The following is a 21,578-nucleotide window of genomic DNA, read 5'->3' on the forward strand; positions in this document are numbered from 1 at the left end:
TGGAAAAGGAATTAATAATTCTATGGAGGCAAGGCATAGATCTAGTGGGGTCGGAGACGAATAATAAAATATCATCTGCATAAAGCAGAAGCTTATGCGCCACACCTCCCGCCATCACCCCTGGAAAATCATCATCTTTTCTTATCGCGGCTGCTAATGGTTCCAGGGCAAGAAGAACAATAATGGGGAAAGAGGGCAACCCTGACGGGTGCCCCTATCCAGAGTAAAATAATCTGAAATTAATACATTTTTTTGTACCGCTGCTACAGGGTGTCTATAAAGTAACTTGATCCAACCAATAAACGTACTCCCGAACCCATACATTTCCAAAATCTTAAAAAGATAATCCCATTCTACTATATCAACCGCCTTTTCGGCGTCAAGTGAGATGGCAGCGACCGGAGTCTGATCATTCGCCACTGACCACATGATATTGATGAGACACCTGATGTTATCAGAAGAGCTGCGGCCCCGAATAAATCCCACCTGATCTATATGTATAAGAGATGTCATAACTTTACTTAATCGGTTAGCCAAAATTTTAGCCAGAATTTTTACATCTAGCTTGATCAGGGAGATTGGATGGTAACTTTTACACTCGCTTGAATCTTTGTCCTTTTTAAGAATCAGACTGATCCGGGCTTGTGTCATGGTTGGTGGAAGCTTTCCATTCTTTAATGGTTCCGTATAAACTTCTAAGAAAAGTGGAGCCAGTTCTGTAGCATAAGATCTAAAAAAATTCAGCGGCAAAACCATCTGGCCCCGGAGCCTTACCAGTAGGTAGGGACTTGAATACCTTGTCAAGTTCCTCCAAGGTTATCTCAGAATCAAGAGAGTTTTTTTGCTCATTCATCAGTTTAGGGAGTTCTAATGGTTCCACAAAGTTCCTAATATCCTCATCAGTAGACGAAGATGTGGAACTATAGAGATCAAGATAGAATTCTTTAAAAGCATTATTAATATCAATGGCTGAGGTAAAAATTTCACCACCAGCAGATTTCACTGAGGGAATTGTAGAAAAAGACTCTCTCTGCTTTATATATCTAGCCAAAAGCTTCCCTGTTTTGTCCCCTGACTCAAAGTATGACTGTATTGCCCTGAACAACCAAAACTCCACTTTCTGCGACAGAATAGTATTATATCTGTATTTCAATCGAGTCAATTCTCTGAGGCCATCAGGTGACATACGGCGCTTCAGCTCTGCCTCGGCACTTTTAATATTTCCTTCCAACTCCACGAGTTCTCGTGCTTTGAATTTTTTGATAAATGAGGCATAATGTATGATTCGACCCCTTAGAACCGCCTTAAGTGCCTCCCAAGCCACGCCCACAGAGGATACCGAGGACAAGTTGGTCTCCATATAGACACTGATTTCAGTCTTTAACATTTGTTGAAAATCAGGATTTTGCAAAAGGGACACATTAAAGCGGCAATTATATGATTTCCTTTTCTCTGTATGTGGCAATATCTCTAAACTCACCAGGGTGTGATCTGAGACTAAGATATTTCCAATTGAGCAATCAACAACAGATGAAATGAGGGACTTCAATATAAAAAAAAAAATCTATTCTAGAGTAAATCTTATGAACTGATAAAAAAAATGTATAATCCCTACCAGATGGGTTCAAAAGTCAACAGATATCTACAAGACCAAGATTTTTACAGATCTTGTGAAGTGTCAGTATAGCTCTAGGGGGTTTACACACTTTTGCTTCACTGTGATCAAGGACTGAGTCCATCAAAAGATTAAAGTCTCCTCCCAATATTATGTCATGAGAGATGCCAGCAGCTTGCAACATCCCTTCAAGATCTATAAAAAAGCCCTGATCATCAACATTAGGTGCGTAAATATTAGCCAAATCAAATCAAATCAAATCAAATCAAATCACTTTATTGTCACACAGCCATATACACAAGTGCAATGGTGTGTGAAATTCTTGGGTGCAGTTCCGATCAACATAGCAGTCATGACAGTGATGAGACAGTACCAATTTACAATAACCTCAAATTAACACAGCACAATTTAAACATCTGATATACACATAATTACACTCAACAATATACAAATAATAACATACACTGTACAGTATACAATACGCACTATATAGATACACATTATTCAATAAAAATAAAAAATAAAAATATATAAAAAAGTATATATAGTATATATAGAATGTACAGTATTGTACTGTATTGACATTCAGGCTGTCGGTTGATAGTCAGTTGTTAAGAGAGAATATAATATAATAATAATATAATTTATGACAGTCCGGTGTGAGATATAAGAGTAAGGGTAATGAAGTACAGTGCTCATGTATTTTGATCATGGGAGATCAAGAGTTCAGAAGTCTGATTGCTTGGGGGAAGAAGCTGTCATGGAGTCAGCTGGTGTGGGTCCTGATGCTGCAATACCGCCTACCTGATGGTAGCAGTGAGAACAGCCCATGGCTCGGGTGGCTGGAGTCTCTGATGATCCTCCGAGCTTTTTTCACACACCGCCTTGTGTATATTTCCTGGAGGGAGGGAAGCTCACCTCCGATGATGTGTCTGGCAGTTCGCACCACCCTTTGCAGTGCTTTGCGGTTATGGGCGGTGCTATTGCCGTACCAGGCGGAGATGCAGCCAGTCAGGATGCTCTCTACAGTGCTGGTGTAGAACCGTGTGAGGATGTGGCGGTTCATTCCAAACTTCCTCAGCCGTCTCAGGAAGAAGAGGCGCTGATGAGCCTTCTTCACAATGACATCAGTGTGGATGGACCATGTGAGTTCCTCAGTGATGTGGACACCCAGGAACTTGAAGCTGCTGACTCTCTCCACTGGTGCTCCATTGATGGTGATGGGACTGTGTTCTCTGTCTTTTCTTCTGAAGTCCACCACAAGCTCCTTTGTCTTACTGACGTTGAGGGAGAGGTTGTGCTCCTGACACCAGTGTGTCAGAGTGTGCACCTCCTCTCTGTAGGCTGTTTCATCATTGTCAGTGATCAGACCTACCACCGTCGTGTCATCAGCAAACTTAATGATGGCATTGGAGATATGTGTTGCCACACAGTCATGTGTGTACAAGGAATACAAGAGTGGGCTGAGAACACAGCCCTGCGGGGCTCCAGTGTTGAGGGTCAGTGATGAGGAGATGTTGCTGCCTATTCTAACCACCTGGCGTCTGCTTGACAGGAAGTCCAGGATCCAGCTGCACAGCGAGCTGTTTAAGCCCGGAGCCCGGAGTTTCTCATCTAGCTTGGAGGGCACTATGGTGTTGAATGCTGAGCTGTAGTCTACAAACAGCATTTTCACATAAGTGTTCTTTTTTTCCAGGTGGGAGAGAGCAGTGTGTATTGTAGATGCAATGGCATCATCAGTGGAGCGGTTGTTGTGGTAAGCAAACTGCAACAGGTCAAGAGAGAGAGGCAGCACAGAGCAGATGTAATCTCTGATTAGTCTCTCAAAGCATTTGCTGATGATGGGGGTAAGAGCAACAGGATGCCAGTCATTTAAGCAAGTGATTTTTGATTGCTTTGGAACAGGCACAATGGTGGATGTTTTAAAGCATGTGGGGACTACAGACAAAGAAAGGGAAAGGTTGAAAATGTCAGTAAAAACACCAGCCAGCTGGTTCGCACACGCTCTGATGACGCGGCCCGGAATGCCATCTGGGCCCGCGGCTTTGAGGATATTCACTCATCGGAAGGATCGGGTTACATCCGCTACAGAGACGGAGAGTGAACTAACCTCTGTAGCTTCAGCCGCGAGAGCTGTCTCCACGAGGGCGGTGTTATTTCCCTCAAAACGAGCATAAAAAGTATTTAGCTCATCCGGGAGAGAGGCAGCGGTGTTCATGGCAGAGTTTTTATTCCCTTTAAAGTCCATGATGATGTTAATTCCCTGCCACATGCTTCTAGAGTTGGTGGTGTTAAACTGTCCTTCAATCTTGCTCCTGTACTGGCGTTTTGCGGTTCTGATAGTTTTTCGGAGGGCATAACTGGCTTGTTTATGCTCCTCTGCGTTCCCGGAATTAAAAGCGGAGGTCTGCACATTAAGTGCCGCGCGAACATCATTATTTGTCCATGGTTCTGATTCGGATAGATCCGTATTGTTCTGGTCGGAACCATGTCCTCCACGCACTTATTGATGAAACACATTACGCTATCAGCGTAAAGCTCGATGTCGTCATCAGAGGCGGACCGGAACATCTCCCAGTCTGTGTGATCAAAACAGTCTTGTAGCATAGAGTCTAACTGGTCCGACCAGCACTGGATCGTTCTGAGGGTGGGTGCTTCCTGTTTCAGTTTCTGCCTGTAAGTGGGCAGAAGCAGAATGGAAGAGTGGGCCGATTTGCCAAATGGTGGGCGGGGGAGGGATTTGTAGCCATCCCGGAAGGGAGAGTAGCAATGGTCCAAAACCCGGTCCCCTCGTGTGTTGAAACTAATGTGCTGGTGGTATTTTGTGCGACTGATTTTAAACTGGCTTTATTAAAGTCCCCGGTAACAATGAACGTGGCCTCAGGGTGCGCGGTTTCCTGCTCACTTATACTCCCATACAGTTCCTTGAGTGCCCGGTCTGTGTCGGCTTGTGGCGGGATGTACACAGCTGTGATAATGACCGCTGTGAATTCCCTCGGTAGCCAGAATGGTCGACACAGAAGCATAAGAAATTCCAGATCAGGAGAGCAGAAAGACTTGATAGAATGTACATTCCTCTGATCACACCAGGATTTGTTGATCATAAAACATACACCACCTCCTCTGCTTTTACCTGAGAGGTCTTTGGCTCTGTCCGCTCGGTGCACAGAGAACGCCGCGGGTTCAATGGTTAAGTCTGGAATCTCCGCAGACATCCAAGTTTCCGTAAGGCAGATAATGCAGCAATCCCTTGTATCTCGTTGGAAAGAGATCCGTGCTTTCAGCTCGCAGAGCTTGTTATCCAGAGACTGAACATTTGCCAGTAGAATAGTGGGTAGCGGGGGTCGATTTGTGCGGCGTCTTACTCTGATGAGAACGCCGGCTCTGTTTCCCCTTTTCCTTTTGTGTTTCCGCGGCCGTGCAGCCCAGACAAAGGGCTCCGCTTGCGTGTTTGTAAACAGCGGGTCGGCATTGAGAAATTTGAAGTCCGGTTTATGGTGTGAAATTGCTGAACCAATGTCCAAAAGTGTTTGTCTGTCGTAGACAATAAGGCAGACAACATCCAAGACAAAAAACATAAGAATTGTGAACAAAACAAACAAAACACTACTATGTTGTGTTGGAGCTCGCAACACAGCAGCCATACTCGGCGCCATTTTGAGTCCAACCTTTGCCCCTGAATTTCTCCTAACACAACAATGACTCTTCCTAATTTATCTTTAATCTGTTTGAGACATATGAATTGTAGATGTTTATTAATCAATATAATGACTCCCCTGCTCTTACTTGAGCCAGCACTAAAGAAAACATGCCCACCCCATATCTTCCCAAATTTTTCAGCTTCTTGCGGGGAAAGATGCGTTTCTTGAAGAAACACTATATCATATTTCTTGCACTTAAGAACAGAAATGACCTTCCTTCTTTTTATGGGGTGCCCCAACCCATTTACATTCCATGTGGAGAGAGATAACCCATTCACATTAACATTTGACATATTGCTATAATAACAAATAAAAAAAATGAGTGTGTCAAAAACAAAATTATACAGACCACATTCCCCATTAATGCAACAATCAAACCCCGAACTTCCCCCGGAACAAAACAAACAGAAAAAAGAAAAACGTGCGCATTAACCCCGCGCACGACAGCGCCAACCGGCGGCAATCCCTCTAAACTCAAAGAGTCCATGTACGCCTATGAGAACACCCACGACAATTTTGCCATTGGATTGCTCGAGTCCAGTGCTGCTGCACAACTTTTGTGAGGCACAATTACAATAACAGAAAATACTTTGTAAAACATACCCCAGCCAACAGGCAGAATAACAGAAAAAACATGTAGATTCATTCACAGAACTGTCTTGAAGGTGTGTTCCTCCTCAAAATAAACTCTAGCTGACATAAAGCCATTCAGTTTCCTCGGACAGACAAACAATTGTTCAGTGAGCTGGCTGTTATGAGTGCAGCAGATGAGGTAATCATTCTACTAGGAGGCATAAGCACAAAGAACAAACATATTTAACCACAACTGTCCCGAAGTAGTGTAATTCCACAAAACAAGCTCCAGCCTTTAGGCAGAGCCAGCGCGAAAAACAAAACCGGCATCCCGGTTCCTCGGATGATCAAGAGCCAAACTAACTCGGAGGCCGTGCGTGCAAAAAAAAAAAAAAAAAAAAAAAAACCTTAACTTACTCAGCCCGTCAACTTTATAAAAGACATCCATCATGTGAGCATATAGATATTTTGTGGTCATCCAAAGTGTCCATTCTCGATCTGGCTGGAAACTTCAGTGTAACAAAAAATCTTCCGTCAATGCAAAAGTTTCTTGGAGTCATGCCATAAAACAAACTTCAGCCACCAGTTGGAGTCAACGCAAAAAGAAACAAAAATGGCACCCAGCTTCCTCAGATAATTGAGTCCCTGAACCGCAAGTCAATCCACTAATATAAGAAACATCAAATGCTTACTCCAATGTATTTATAAAGGAGAGTGCCTGTTTTGGACAAGTAAATACTTTGCGACCATTCTTCATTTCTATTCTCAGTTTGGCCGGGAACATCAGAGCAAACAAGATCTTTTTCTGATGTAAGAGTTTCTTGCATTCCTTGAACCGATCGCGTTTCTCTCTTGTGGAATTCGCGAAGTCCGGGAACAAGAAAATATTATGGTTCTTCCAAGAAAGCTTCCCTTTGCTCCTCGCCTGGCGCAACATGAGATCTTTATCGGATGATTTCAGAAATTTGGCCTGAATGCATCAAGGCCTATCTCCCTCAGCAGATCTGCGAGCAGACACTCTGTGAGCTCGCTCGATTTCCAGCTTGTGGCCTGTTATGTCGAGCAGACTCGGGAAAAACTCATCCAGGAATTTCACCATATCTCTGCCCTCTTCATGCTCAGGAATTCCAACAATTTGTATGTTATTCCTTCGGCTCATATTTTTGAAATATTCTAGTTTCTTCCAAAATTAATTCCATATCTGTTTTGGATGCGGGCGGATTAGCGGTTAATTCCCTTTCCGATGATTTAAGATAATCGATTCATTTTTCAACTTCTGTCACTCTTGTAAACAACTCGGAGAATTTTGTTTCCATCGCCGTAATCGATCGACGTATTACAGCGAGATCCTCCAAGTCAGCAAGAACCTTCGTCAGCATCACTGACATGTTGGACAACTGACGCTGAATATCTTATCCCGACATGCCATCCAAATCGTGTCTCCAGTCCGCAGTCCCAACAGAGGCCTCAGCTTGAACACGTAAGTGTCTTTTAATGTCTCCAGAGTCTGAGAATTTTGACTTCTTTGCCATATTTACCTCAAAGAGCAAGTATGTAATTGGGTGTATCGAATCTCACCGGATCACAACATGAAAATAATAAAAAAAACTAGCAAAGTTCGCAGAGCTCGTCATTCACACATCTGTCTCTCGCATGGCGTCACGTGAACCCTTTCAATAAATGTATTATTAATATTAAACATATTCCCCAAAATATTTTTAAATATTACAAAAATTACATCTGGCCATCTAAAATCAATTAATAGCCAAAATTAAAGTCTCCTGCAGACCCGCACTGCTTGGGAGTGTTTATACTCATCTTATGTGGGCCGAATTATTTTATTTTAAACATTATTTATTTTATTATTTTATTTTAATGATTAGTTTTAATTACAAATTTGATTGGTTTTTCGGTTTTGTTCCTTGGAACTTTTTCAATCCCTGGTTGAAAAAGTGTTATTAAGAATTTTTAACATGGGAGATAAAATGGCTCACTATTTATAATTTGTGTCCACTTTATGTTAAGGTACATTTTCATAGGTTACTAATGCTGAATAAGTGTTATTAAGCATTTATGTGAGGTAAAATGGCTCACTATTTGGTAGGTATTGCATGTAAATAACCCTCATTTTTGCATGTTGTTGTGTAACCGCATATTAATGATTTATATTGCATTTGTAAAGACTTATTAGTCATTAATGAGCCCTTTTATAATCCCTTAACAAAGGGAATATTAATGTAAAGTGTTACCAAAACATTTGAAAACTTCCTGCAGAGTAAATTCACCTGATGAGGGAGATGTCAGTGGTGAGGGCTGTGGAACAAAGAGAGAAAGAGACAGAGTTACTCTTTGATAGTTTTACAGTTATTTGTAAAGGAATAGTTCACACAATAGTTCACCCAATAATAAAAAGTCTGTCATCATTTACTCACCATCGTGTTGTTCCATTCTGCCTATCTCCCCAGAAGTAAGAAAGTCATATGGGTTTAGAACAAGATGAGGACATGAGTGAATAATGGGAGAATATCATTTTAGGTCCTTTAAAGGAACATTCATTTAAGTTATTGAAAAGTAGAAGAAAAAAAAGACATGAACTTGGCCTAATGAACAGATGATTATTCAGGGAAATCAAATACCACAATTAATACACAGAATGTACTGTATTAATTAGCACTTCTGGTTGGTATACAACTAAAGATCTGTGTGTCAATGCTAATTAGGCAAATGGTCAAGCGACTTGCATACACAGAAACGACGTAAAGATCAGAAAGACTAAATCAGGTGATACCTCAGCTGGTGTGCACGACACAGAAGAAATATTCCCAGTCTCCTGCGCAATGAACATATCACCAACTGTAAAAAGACAGAGAGAATGCTAAAAACTGTAGAATTAAACAAATGATTGTGGTATTATATGGTTCCATGAATGACCCAAGAGACAATTTCCCTCATTTGAAACATCAGAAAAACAACTGAACTCACTCTTTGTTTTATAAAGAATAATTCTTTTTTTTAAAGTAGGATTGATATTTCCAATCATTCTCTGCAGAACGTCCAAATTATTTTCATCCAAAAGGTCTTCCTTTTCTAGCTCCACAAACAGTTGAAACAGCGTCTAAGAGACATGATTTGCGTAGTCAAACAGTAGTCCCGTCCCATGCAGAAATAGGTTAAAAACATGAAGGCTGTGTTGGTGCTTTCTTTCTTACTATGTGCTGCTCCAGTTTTTTTGCGTGGTAGTGTTTTTCTCAGCAGGAATTTTATGTTTTTCAGGTCCTCATCAGTGATGGACTCTGACAACTCAAACAACAACTGTCTGAAATGTAGAAAAATAAATACAGCACACTATTACATACTAATAAAAACATAAAGCAATATTCCGGGTTCAATAAAAGTGATTCGACAGCATTTCTGGCATAAGTTTGAGTACCACAAAAAATAATTTTGACTTGTCCCTTTTTTATTAAAAAAAGCTGTAAGGCCCACAGTAAGGTAATTCTTTTTGTGGTAGTCCAAACATAGACTCACACAGCATGCCCTCAGACACATGTCTCTGTTTACTCTCAGCTGCCTCTCACCTGTAGGAGGAGATCTGACCTCCTGTTGTGCCGCTGGTTTGCTTATGTGCATCTAAGCACAGGTTCCGGATCAGGCTGTGCTGTTTTGTGATCTTGAGCAGCTCTAGAAGCAGAGATGGATCCTCGGATGACAGCAGGTCTCTGGTCTCAAGCAGACCGAAAAGCTCTCTGGCTGTGGACACAGTGCTGAGGTCTTTTAGACTGAGCAGATCGGAGCACAGAAACACCAGGTCCTGCACCTCATCTCCACTGAGAGACTCCTGCACTCTAAACAGCATCTGCTGAAACTCCATCTCCTGCCTACAGAGAAACGAGCCTCCACTGTAGAACACAGAGCTGTTTAACTGTCGATCACCACTGCAAAAATCTCCAGATACAATGGACGCAAAAATTATTTGGACACACTAATGAAATATCAAACCAAGTGGCATATATTTTAAGTAAAGTTAGCAAAAACACACTTTACGAAAGATATAATGTTGAAAATGAAGGCAAATAATACTATACTATACAAACAATACTACTACTGATTAACACTTTCTGGTTGTCAAACGTAGTGGAACATGTTCATAGTTAATGTAGCCTACTGAACTCCACCTGTGGTTACTCTGCTACAGGACACCTTTGAGAACTTGTGGTCAACTTCAGACATTCACTAAAACATCACCTTGGGATCAGTTGGTTTCAAAGTAACTGAAAAAAAAAAAGGCTAAGAAAAGTGAAGTCAGTTCCATGCATCATTTGTATTAGTTGCCACTTTGTTTGATATTTTGATATTTAATGCAATGACATTAATTTAATGTCATGCAAAATACATTTTAAATAGGGCTGCCAATCGATTACATAATGTGCAGATTAATTAATCGCACGTCAATATTTACTACGATAGACATTATAAAAAAATTCTGAATAGAATAGTCCTATATATTAAATATTGTAATTCAGACAATTCAAAAACATTACATCATATACATAAATTGGGGCAACATACAAGTAAAACATTTAAACTTTAAAAAACGTGTCATTAAAAGTCAAAATATTGCTTGTTTCATTTCCATATCATTGAATATAACCCTTTTAATTGGCCCACATCCTCTGCTCTATTTTTTATTTTTGGTCTATGTACACATGCATCAGACAGATGCTTTTACAGCATCTCACTTTGGTTGTGTCACCTCACACTAATTTTCAGCATCTCTAGTCATAAGTGCTGTGTTTTTAGGACACTGTGCCAAGCTAAACTCAAGTCAAGTCATTTTTATTTGTATAGCACTTTTCACATCATTTCAAAGCAGCTTTACAGAAAATCAAGCTGTAATTTCTTAAATGTCAAAGTCCCCATTGATAAGTTTAATTGAAAAACATAACTGAAAATCATGCCTTAAATTTGTTTGTCTTAATATCATTTCGCAATGCTGGCCCTACCTAATGAGTGACATAAGCAGCTGCACAGGGGCCCATTACCACTGGTTCAGTGTGGTCAAATAATTATTTGCACTAAGTGTAAATAGCACTGTCCACACAGCCACTGTCTCTTCAATGCTATTTGCACGGCATTAGTCCAATGAAGTCTGTCAAAACTATGCAATCGTCGAAGAAAAGGCATAACTGTGTAAATTTGAAGATTGTATACTGTATCTAAGAACTGCCGTGGTGAAATTAGTATAGCAGTTGACTTTCAGTGCGGGAGATCTGAGTTCAAGTCTGTTTTTAACGAGTTTTACTCTTCTCCCCATATCCCTCCCATGTAAGCGAACACAGACAGTGGCTGTATGCCATCAGAGAGAAATTTATTTTAAATAAAAATGAATACAAGGTGTAAATAAATGTCTATGGGGAGTGTGATATAACTGAAAGTAAACACAATGTCCTAGTGGTAACTGGGGGGCTCACTGAAGATTTCTCTCTAAAGCCCAACTCTTTATTTAAAACGTAGGAGAGAAAGGCCCTGATAGACATTATTAACAGTATCGCCATCTTTGATTATTAATGGAGGTGAAAACGAGGCTGTGAGGAATAAAGCTATTTAAAACTCCTAGATCACATCTAATAGAGTTTTTTGTCTACTGAAATTTCTTGGAAATGTATATTTTTCAATGTTTCATCAGCGGAATGATCCAAAAACACTTTAGAAGCAACAGTGCAACCTATTGAAGAGACTGTGCATCTATCCCTCAAAGCCTCATTGTTACTCCCATCAAAAATCGAAAAAGATATTTGCAAAGCTGTAAATAAGGTCTATAGGCTACTTCTAACGAAAACAAATAATGAACAAGTGTGACGTCATTTCGGAAAAAAATAAATCAATAGTGTTTCTGATTTTTGCTAGTGCGAACTCTCAGGATAACTATGTACTGCTTGCTAAACACCATACTGCCAATGGTCCACATCATTGGTAGGTGTGACCGAGTGCTCCACCTACATTTTCTTCAGCCATTCAAGATCAGTCAACATGAACACACTGCAGTTACAGATATACATACAGGTCGAGGTCATGGTTAACTGTGAGAATTTTTAAATGCATTATTTAAATGCATTATTCCCTCCTCACTTATTCTGATTTAAATTACAAGTAACCATTAACAAAATGCCCATTTATATTCAGATTTAGGGTAAGCCTAATTGGGGTTGGATAATCTGGGACATTGGGTGATATGGGTTAAGTCTAAAACAAACTCTACAAAAGCATGTGAACCCAGACTCACACAAGCTCGATTTCGTGCATAGTTGCATACTGAAATATGTCAGACCACAACACAAGTATGCACTGCATTCTCATGACTCAACACAAGTACTCAACTTGCAGACATCTGTCCGCTTCTTCTGTGAGTTTTCTCTTTCGAGTGAACTATTGTCATGGTGGAGCAACAGTTTGAGAAAATTGCTGGGCAATTAAGTTAGTCAATATATTTATAGCAACTTACCTGAAAAATAATATATACACAGTTTAATCGCACAGATATTTGAAGGTAACTGCCCCTTGAGTACTGATGTTTGTTACTGTCATAGTAACATAAGAACACACATTAAGCATGTTCAACCGGACCGTGTGTTGGCAATGAGTTGGCAATGCATTGGCATCTCTGTACACATACTTGCGTGAAGTATATTTCTGGCCCAAGGGTGAAGATCCAATTTTCTGCTATATCACAAATAAGTCTATTTTCGGAATGCAAAACAAGCTTACTACTTACTGATTACTGCCTACTATTTATTTAAATAGAAGTTGAAACTGTAGGCATTATTCCATGATAAATGTTTTAAACAGTAGTGACCTGCTACATTGTTATACCACGACCTCATCACGCTGCATATGAGTGGTTTCCAGTTATCGTGGAAGTAATGGTAATGTTAAATTCTTTCATTCAAATTTGTGTTAAAATCTCTCACCTCTCTGCAGTCCAATCAAATAATGGGGCAGTCTAGGGATGCACTAGGTCTACAAGGTCATCCGTGTATTCCACATACTGTGCACACCACAGAAATACTAAGACTAGTCCGCTTTTCTCAGCAAAACTAGCATTAACAGTATCATACCATGGCACTGATGTCACTCAGGAGAGCGGGACAATTGAAGCAAGAGGAACCCCAGTAAAAAGTATTCAAAATGTCAGTGACAAATGAAAGATTTTCATAAGATTATTGTTAAAGACAGTAATAAAGAAAACAAACTTTTCCCCAGAAGATATTTCTGATGTACTTACTGCAATAAAGTATGTATTCAAATTATAAAACTAAATTTTACTCTTTATTTTTTATTTCAAGCACAAAGTATTTTTTGCTGATGTATGTGTTTTTTTTTTTTTTTACTTTATACTAACACCTATCAGTGAGGATGTAAGGTCACATAAAAGCAAACGTTTTTGGTTGCCAATGGCATTTTAGAAATGCAGTCACATTTGTCACCCATCATGCTACTAATTTATTCTGCAGACGAAAGTGTCCAATAAAAGGAGGATACAGAGATAAAGAAAGTATTAGGGTACAACAGTGCTAAAGGTTCCGTGGGGTAAAAGTCTCCATTGAATTTATTTTCTCCCAAAACACTAAATAGCTTCTAAAACTACCACAGCACTTTCCTAAACACCTGTTTGTCACTGTACACTGGAAAATATTCCTGATCCATAAGATAATTGCATGTGATTTCTAAAGGCTGATTTTGAGGCAATTTGATCTAATATTTAATATTTTTTAAATATGTAAAAATCCCTGAAATGAACATATTTCTTTTAAGACAAAATACTAATTTATCATTTTTGTTTAAGATCATTAAATCAAGCATTTTCAATAACTGTCCAGTAAGTGAAAGGATAGTATTTGGGGTAAAAAGTCCCCCTGTTGCAGGGGCTAAAGGCCCCTATTAAACACATTGTTTTTCTTAAGTGGAGTGAATAGATTTGTTATGAACATTTTTCAAAGTGGGCTCACACTGATTCAATCATAATAGAGATTAGTTTGTTTATAGAATACTTGAGATGTAATAAAATGCCAAATGTGTTTGAAATTAACAGGAAATGTTTGAAAAGTTATTTTGAGTAAGCATCATTTTAATTTGTTACTCAAAAAAAAAAAAAAAAAAAAAAAAAAAACATCTTGCTGTCTCAAAATTATTTGCATTAGTTGACAAATTGTGCTCTATTACCACTGCCCCGGTATCTACACGATATCACGTCAAACCTCCTATAGGGGCCTTTTACCCCAAGTGTGGTGTAATGATGAAATAGTGTGTATAATGTAGTATCTTAGTTAATGTCACTCTTGACAAGAGATTATAGTTCTGAGACGCGCACAATTAAAGGAGACCGAAACAGAGTCGAGACCGTGGCCATCCGATCTGAACTTGAAATCACATCGTGCACATGTTCATTCATAAGGTTTACACTGTAGTAATATTGGCAGACTCATCATTGCTTTGTCATTTTGGGCATGCTTATTTAAAATATCGCTTAATACCTTTGCTCGTTGTATGATCAGTCTTCCGAATATTTTTTTATTATTATTATTCGGATGAATTCGTTAAGTCATTATTTGTGCCTTTCCGAATAAGGTATTCGGCTTCGGGCACATCCCTAATTCAAAGCATACTGAAGGTGGTGGCATGTCAAGTAGGTGGAAGACATGTATATCTTTTTAAATTGTATATAAAAAAAGAAAAAGAAAAGAAAAAGAAAAGAAAGAAAAAAGGCGACATTGGTTGATCTGTAGTTCGGAGGTGACATCACTTTAAATTGCATAAGTTGAAATTCACTTGACCCACCGCAGGTTTTGTTTACTAAACCTTGTACTACTGTAGGAATTTAGTTTAAAATAGAAACACGTCATCACAAGTCCTGTCGTGATTAAAAAAAACAAAAAAAAAAACAACCTCATATATTTGTATGTACACAAAGTTAGTTTAAACGGCATTAGCTTTGTCTCGTGTATATGTCCTGGCTGAGATACAGATTTATCATAGCACTGTTAGTTAGTGGTCAAGAGAGAAGACCTCAAACGATCTAAAATCTTCTCCTTACCTGAACAGATGAACCTTCTCTTTCCGTGGAGATATCAGGACTTTTTATATCTGGTTTAACTTCTAAAATCATACAAACCGAAAGTAAACTGTGAACACACCTATTAGTCACCACTTCCTCTGCTTCCCAAGAACCCAACTCAAAAAAATGTCCAATAAATTAATTAATAAATAAGAAAACAATTCAACATATTTAATATTGAATAAGCGAATATACTTCTTAGAAAAAGTAATCAAACGCTTTAATAGCATTTCTATTTAACAATGATCTATCTATCTAACAATTAACACAAACTGTCAGCTTGAGTTTTCAGATAGCTAAAACTCCTCTTTGCAATTTGTATGCAGTTATGTGTCTCTGATAGATGGGCATTAGGAACAAATAAAAAGACATAAATTCATCCCAGTAATCGCCTATACTATGTATGTCTTGTCAATGTACAACCTCTTTTGGTTTAGTTTCTCTTGCACTTTTCTCCCTATTCAATGACATAGATAGCAATGTGCGCATGCGCAGGAGTGTATGGCGAAAGAACGCCGAAGTTCGCTGGTGTGCGTCATTTGAAGTTCAGACGATGCTGAAGCGCACTAGTGTAATAAAAGTAATCGTAGTAATAAAATGTATCCGAATATACAATGAGTTAACTGATCACCACAATGCTGCAAAAATGTATTTATTGCACACATAAGTAGCCTATATTGCAGACAAAATATGATTTCTGCACGATTGTTAAAGTCTGATTCTCCTGATTTTTGAGAGGGTGTCCTGGACTCCTGGTGCGTTTTACGCGCTTCCACTTGTATTCGGAACCAGCCACGACTGAGCTCCTTTAGTTTGGAGGCATGACCTCGTGGAATCTAAAGACAACACAAACATTGAAGACAGAATGTCTTTTAATATTTACGCTGGAGCATCAGGACGATTTTTTCGTAAGACTTTTTGCCATTTATCAGTGACTTAATCAGTTGTTGAATCACTTGGATGGCTGAATCAATGCTGAATTATGTAACACAATATCTATTATAATGGATTATATTAATCCATTATCCAATGATATGTAGCCTATCCATATTTCCGATATATTAGCTATGGTCTGAGTATACAGTATAATGAAAGTAGCCAATGCATGCATACAGAAGTCTGATATATGGCCACGATTGAACATAATATATAGGCCTGAAGTAGGGGAGAGCAGGGCACAAAACTAACACTTTTTGGTTTTCTTAAGTTTGTGTAAAAGTACTTGGGGTTCAAAGTTTGTCTTTTTTTCACATACATTTTACACATGCCTAGTACAAATATATGGACTTGTTTCATGAATACAGCGTATACTTTTTTCGCCATCTACCCGGAAACAAGGAAAGTGAAATGGGGCACGTTGTAACAGCTGAGGGGCACATTATAACATGACCTTGTATGACAGATTTAAATCCCCTCTCACAACTATATCTGATCTAATTAAAATAAGTAAGATAAACTAAAATATAATGCAAATATAATGCATTTATTAACTTTGGCAAATATAGCATATTATGGCAATAATTTTGACACATTACAGTATATACACAACAAAGCCACAGCAATGGCCGAAGTAATGCATGGCTTGATCACCAGTGCTGGGTAGTAATGGATTAAATATAATCTTGATTACATAATCAGATTACAGAAAATCATGTACTTGTAATTGGATTATGTTACATTTTAAAATACTCATAATCGGACTACAGATACTTTTTTTTATAGATTACATGATTACAAGGCAATGGCAGTAAATTGTGAATAATTTATTGCTCATCCTAATCATTCTGTAATAATTTTTCAAACCTTTACATTTTTCATTCTAAATCAGCACACCACTGATATACGTTCGGTAAGTCTTTGAGTATTTTCAGAAGAGAGGTAGTGTATATTGCATTCAGAACTGATACTCGCTACCAGCCACCCAAGTGAAGATGGAGCGGTCTACCTCAGCATTTAACCACTGGATCTATAGAGATAGTTTCATTTTTAAGAATGAAATTTCACCAATGGTATGCAGCTCACACATTTAAATTATTTGCTTCAAAGGATCTAGTGTATGCCATTTTTAAGGGTCCTGCCCACAGTGTACACAATAGTTCAACTGCAAAATGTGCAGCAATATGGAACAAGGCCCATCGCTCTACTGTTCACTGCATGGAACTTGACATGAAACTTGACACAGTTGTTCTTTGTGTGACTCGGTGGAACTATTCTGCTAAAATATTCTGCTCTTTTAGAATATTCTTGCTGTTAAAAAGATAATATCTTGCACACCTCATTTTTGGTATAGGTGATGGACTATCAGTATGCAGTAAGGGTTAAAAATGTTTCAGTGTTTTTAGATGAAAGCTTTGGCCTAGCGGTTGATTTTATGGTTTTATGGTGTTTTGAATTATAAACTTTGACCATGCACTGTCATAGCTACTGGATTTAATGTTCATTTCATTCATGTAATGTTTAATGCACTTTTTAAAATATCATAATGAGATCTTTTTCTGAGGCTCTTTTTTGTTAGTAAGGAATGGAATACATTTTCTTCCTCTTTGTACATTTATGTTAAAAGAATAATCATACTCAAATGCATGTGACATAAAATAAAATAGAATTAGGTTGAAAGTAATCCAAAAGTAACCATATTAGATTACCCCAAAAGTGTAATCTACAAGATTACGTTACTGATTGCATTTTTGTAATCAGTACCAGATTACAATTCACAATCCACCCAGCACTGTTGATCTCACACACACACACACACACACACACACACACACACACACACACACACACACACACAAATGATGTAAAATGCATATTTGACTGCATGGAAATACATATAGTTTGTTCTAATGAGGGCACATTGTAACACATTTTAACACCTGGCTTGTCACTTCTGCTGGCCAGCTAAAATTTTAAAGACTATGTAAGATGCTACCTGACTGGAGATTAAAATGAAACCAAATTTGCCTCGTTTTAAATAAACACTAAAAACAGAGATGAAAATTTATATTTATATCTTCCAAAGGTTTTTTTAATTTTTTTTTTATTTTGCCACTATTTTTTCTCTACACAGTGTTGATATGGCAACAAATAGCCTAAACAAATGAAGTTTCATCTTACCAGCATGTGTGGAAATGTTTAAACCATGTGTGTTACAACTAGCCCTGTGTTAGTTTGTGCCCCCTCTCCCCTATAAATTTATAATAGCCTACATATGCCATAGGCCTATATGTACATTATCACATTCCATTATTAGGAAAATATATGTAACATTTGAAAAGTAGTAGGCTATTTTGAAATATTTGTTCCTAATATGTACAAATTTGCAACTTTTTTATATCAGTGGAAACAGGCCTACATACTGAACAATGCCATATAGGCCTATCAAACAAAATATCAAAATTACATTTATATTAAAGAAAGAGCAAAACATTTCACAAAAAGAAGTTTGTTACTTAGGTTCTTAAAAAATAAATAAAACCACGTAGCCTTTAAACACTGCAGCTCAATTTAATTGTCAGTTCACCTTTGCTTCATCATGTTCTGCACACACACAATTCAGTAATTTACAGTTGACAACCAGAGATGGATAGTAGCGTGCTCTATTTACTGTGTTACATTTATTTGAGTAACTTTTTGGGGGAAAAAAATTACTTTTTAGTAATTAAAAGAATTAAAAGTGGGTACTTTTTACTCTCACTCAAGTAAATTTGTAATAATTTTACTTTTACTTCTTACAATGGGTGGCATTCCTGCCGTTACATTACTGGGTTTAATTTGAATTAATGTGTAATTTATTGAGAGATTCTTAAATGGGCCTTTTACAACAGCGGAATTTCACACAGCTGTGCGTGCTGTCACAGATTGTCACTCAAGCCGAGTCCATCACTGCTGCTGCATCATGCTCTTCAAACTAAACTAAACACTTCCTTCGCTCCGCACAGTTAAAAAAGAATAGTTTCGTCATTAACGCCATTTTGTCAAGCGGATATTTCAAGATTAAAATTGCAGCTCCAACGTAAGGCAGCACGCTGAGGTAAGTTGTGGCTCTAATGATAACGCGGGCTTTTCTGTGTCATTGTGATGGTCATTTTCAGGGTGATTCTGTAAATATGGGCTCTTGTGACATCAGTTTTTAAGTGTACATTTTAAATGTGCAGCAATATATCAGTGCGCTTTGTCCCGCGTCCCGCATGTCATAAGCAGTATTTACACATTTACCCCGCACCCTCGTGGGGGTACTGGAAACTATCGCAGCTACTTTGGGCTGATTAACTGTATAAATCCATTTAAAATCCATGTTAAGTGTAAATGCCTTTTGCTCTGCCGAATGTGTAATTGACAACTGGAGCACGAACAGACAATATTTCAGCATGTGGTGAACTAAAAGCTATAAAATAGCAAAAGTAGGCATTAATAAACATGATCTTGCTTTGGCTTATATTTCAGCATTATATATAATGTCCCTGTGAGACATTGTTCACGTTTTCACTGTAATAATTACTAGAAAGGATTCAAAACCTCTCTTCTTATTGACAAATTCATCCAGATATGACAAGAGCCCTTAAAGGGATAGTTCACCCAAAAATGAAAATTCTCTCATCATTTACTGATGCCAGATGTGTATGACTGCTGAACTCAAATGAAGATTTTTAAAATAATTTCTCAGCTCCTTTGGTCCATACAATGCAAATGAATGGGTGCCAAAATTTTAAAGCAAAACAAAATAAAATAAATAATAATAAATAAAAAAATTATCACATAAATCAGCATAAAAGTAATCCAAAAGACTCCAGCGATGTGATAGGTGCTCTGTAAATCATTTCAAGTTGGTTAAACTTAGAAACGAAAGTTCACCTTCTGCCTTAAAAATGTGAGTAAACTCAACTTGAAGATAACCTTTGTTTCAACTCAAATATTTACATTAAGTTGTTTAACTATTGATCATTTGTTGTTTCAACTTGATACTCTCTACTATGTTACATTATCAATTCAAGAAAACTCACTTTATCTTGTCAAATAAACATACAATTCCTCACTATTTCAACTCACACTTTCAAGTTAAGATAACTTAAAGCTATATTCATATCAATTGCCATTTTAAGTAAAGAGCACTATTGTTTTTAAATTGTTTCTTAAATGTATTTCTCATCTTGACTAATAACGGCAAGTTTGCCAGTTTCCTTATTTACACTGAATGAACTTACAACTTATCTGCTCAAAAATATAACATTTATTTTAACAAGAACAATGTTACACAAGCTTTAACATTGGCTTGAGAATTCATTCCTAGCAGGACAACAGGTTCTAATAAAGACTGGTTGTAAAAACATCTGTTTCATTGAAATAATATCCAGGTTTCTCCAATGTTTTACAAAAATGCTGCAGTAACATTCGCAGAGCACGGTCAATGTGCTGAACTTTTCATCACGCAAGAAAGTGGCAGCGTTATTAAATTTTATCAACACAAATTAAAAAATACAAACTCATCTCCTCGCCGCCTTTGTGTTACTCAACAGAAATTCAGCTACTCCATCTCACTCAAAAAGGCAGCAACTTCTCTGTATTTCCCGCTCAGTATCACCACTCCTCCTCCTCCCCCTTCCCCTTTTTCAACGTATAACTTACAGACATGAGTTAAATTAACACTGAAAACCCAGACAAAACTCACAAGTAGTCAAGACAATGGATTACTTTAAGTAACATTTTTTGAAAACTTATAAACTTGTTCAATATCCAAAACTTATAGTGACAATTGGCAGAGGTGGGTAGAGTAGCCAAAAACTGTTCTCAAGTAAAAGTACAATTACTTAAAAAAGAAATTACTCAAGTAGAAGTAAAAGTACTAACATAAATAATTACTTGAGTAAGAGTAAGAAAGTATACAATTAAAAGAGTACTCAAGTAGTGACTCGTTACTTTCACAAATGACATAATAGATGTTAACTCCCCTATATTCCATTACATAATACACATTTAACATGTATTACAGAATTATTATTATTATTAATGGAAATTCTGTCATCATTCACCATCATGTTGTTCCAAACCCATATGACTTTCTTTCTTCCATGCAGCATGAAGTAGATATTAGACAGAATGTTTGCCTGAGTCACTATTTACCTTCAGTGAATTTATTTTCCCTCTATATGTTGAAAGTGAATGGTGACTGAGACTGTCAGTCCCTAAGATTCTGTCTAACATATTTTGTGTTCCACATAATGCAAAGCATCACACTGGTTTGGAACAACATGAGGGTAGGGAAATGATGACAGAATATTAAATTATAGCTGAGCTATCACTTTAAAGGGGTAGTTTACCCCAAAATGAAAATTCTCTCATCATTTACTCACCCTCATGCCATCCCATATGTGCATGTCTTCCTTTCTTCTGCAGAACACAAATGAAGATTTTTAGAACAATATTGTAACACAGCTTCACAAACAGAAGGGAAGGAGAACACAGGGAAGCAGGTTTTTCCAGGCTCAGGTAGGCCTTTTAATCGTCCACTTCAATGCTTTACAACTTCACAAAATCATCAGCTTCACAGGCATGTAGTCACTTAAACTCATTAGCTTCA

General features: G+C 37.8%; 1 protein-coding gene across 1 annotated transcript in view; it reads right to left on the reverse strand.

The window, feature by feature from the left end:
• Nucleotides 1-21,578, reverse strand: part of casp10 (caspase 10, apoptosis-related cysteine peptidase) — a 55,280-nt gene that overhangs the window by 16,631 nt on the left and 17,071 nt on the right. Inside the window, 7 exon segments of the mRNA XM_051710491.1 lie at nucleotides 8,175-8,202; nucleotides 8,322-8,342; nucleotides 8,678-8,742; nucleotides 8,872-9,004; nucleotides 9,099-9,119; nucleotides 9,121-9,205; nucleotides 9,468-9,767. Of these exon segments, the coding sequence (XP_051566451.1) occupies nucleotides 8,175-8,202; nucleotides 8,322-8,342; nucleotides 8,678-8,742; nucleotides 8,872-9,004; nucleotides 9,099-9,119; nucleotides 9,121-9,205; nucleotides 9,468-9,767 (653 nt within the window).

This window comes from Myxocyprinus asiaticus, chromosome 11 (genome assembly GCF_019703515.2).
Source record: "Myxocyprinus asiaticus isolate MX2 ecotype Aquarium Trade chromosome 11, UBuf_Myxa_2, whole genome shotgun sequence".
Taxonomy (NCBI): Eukaryota; Metazoa; Chordata; class Actinopteri; order Cypriniformes; family Catostomidae; genus Myxocyprinus; species Myxocyprinus asiaticus.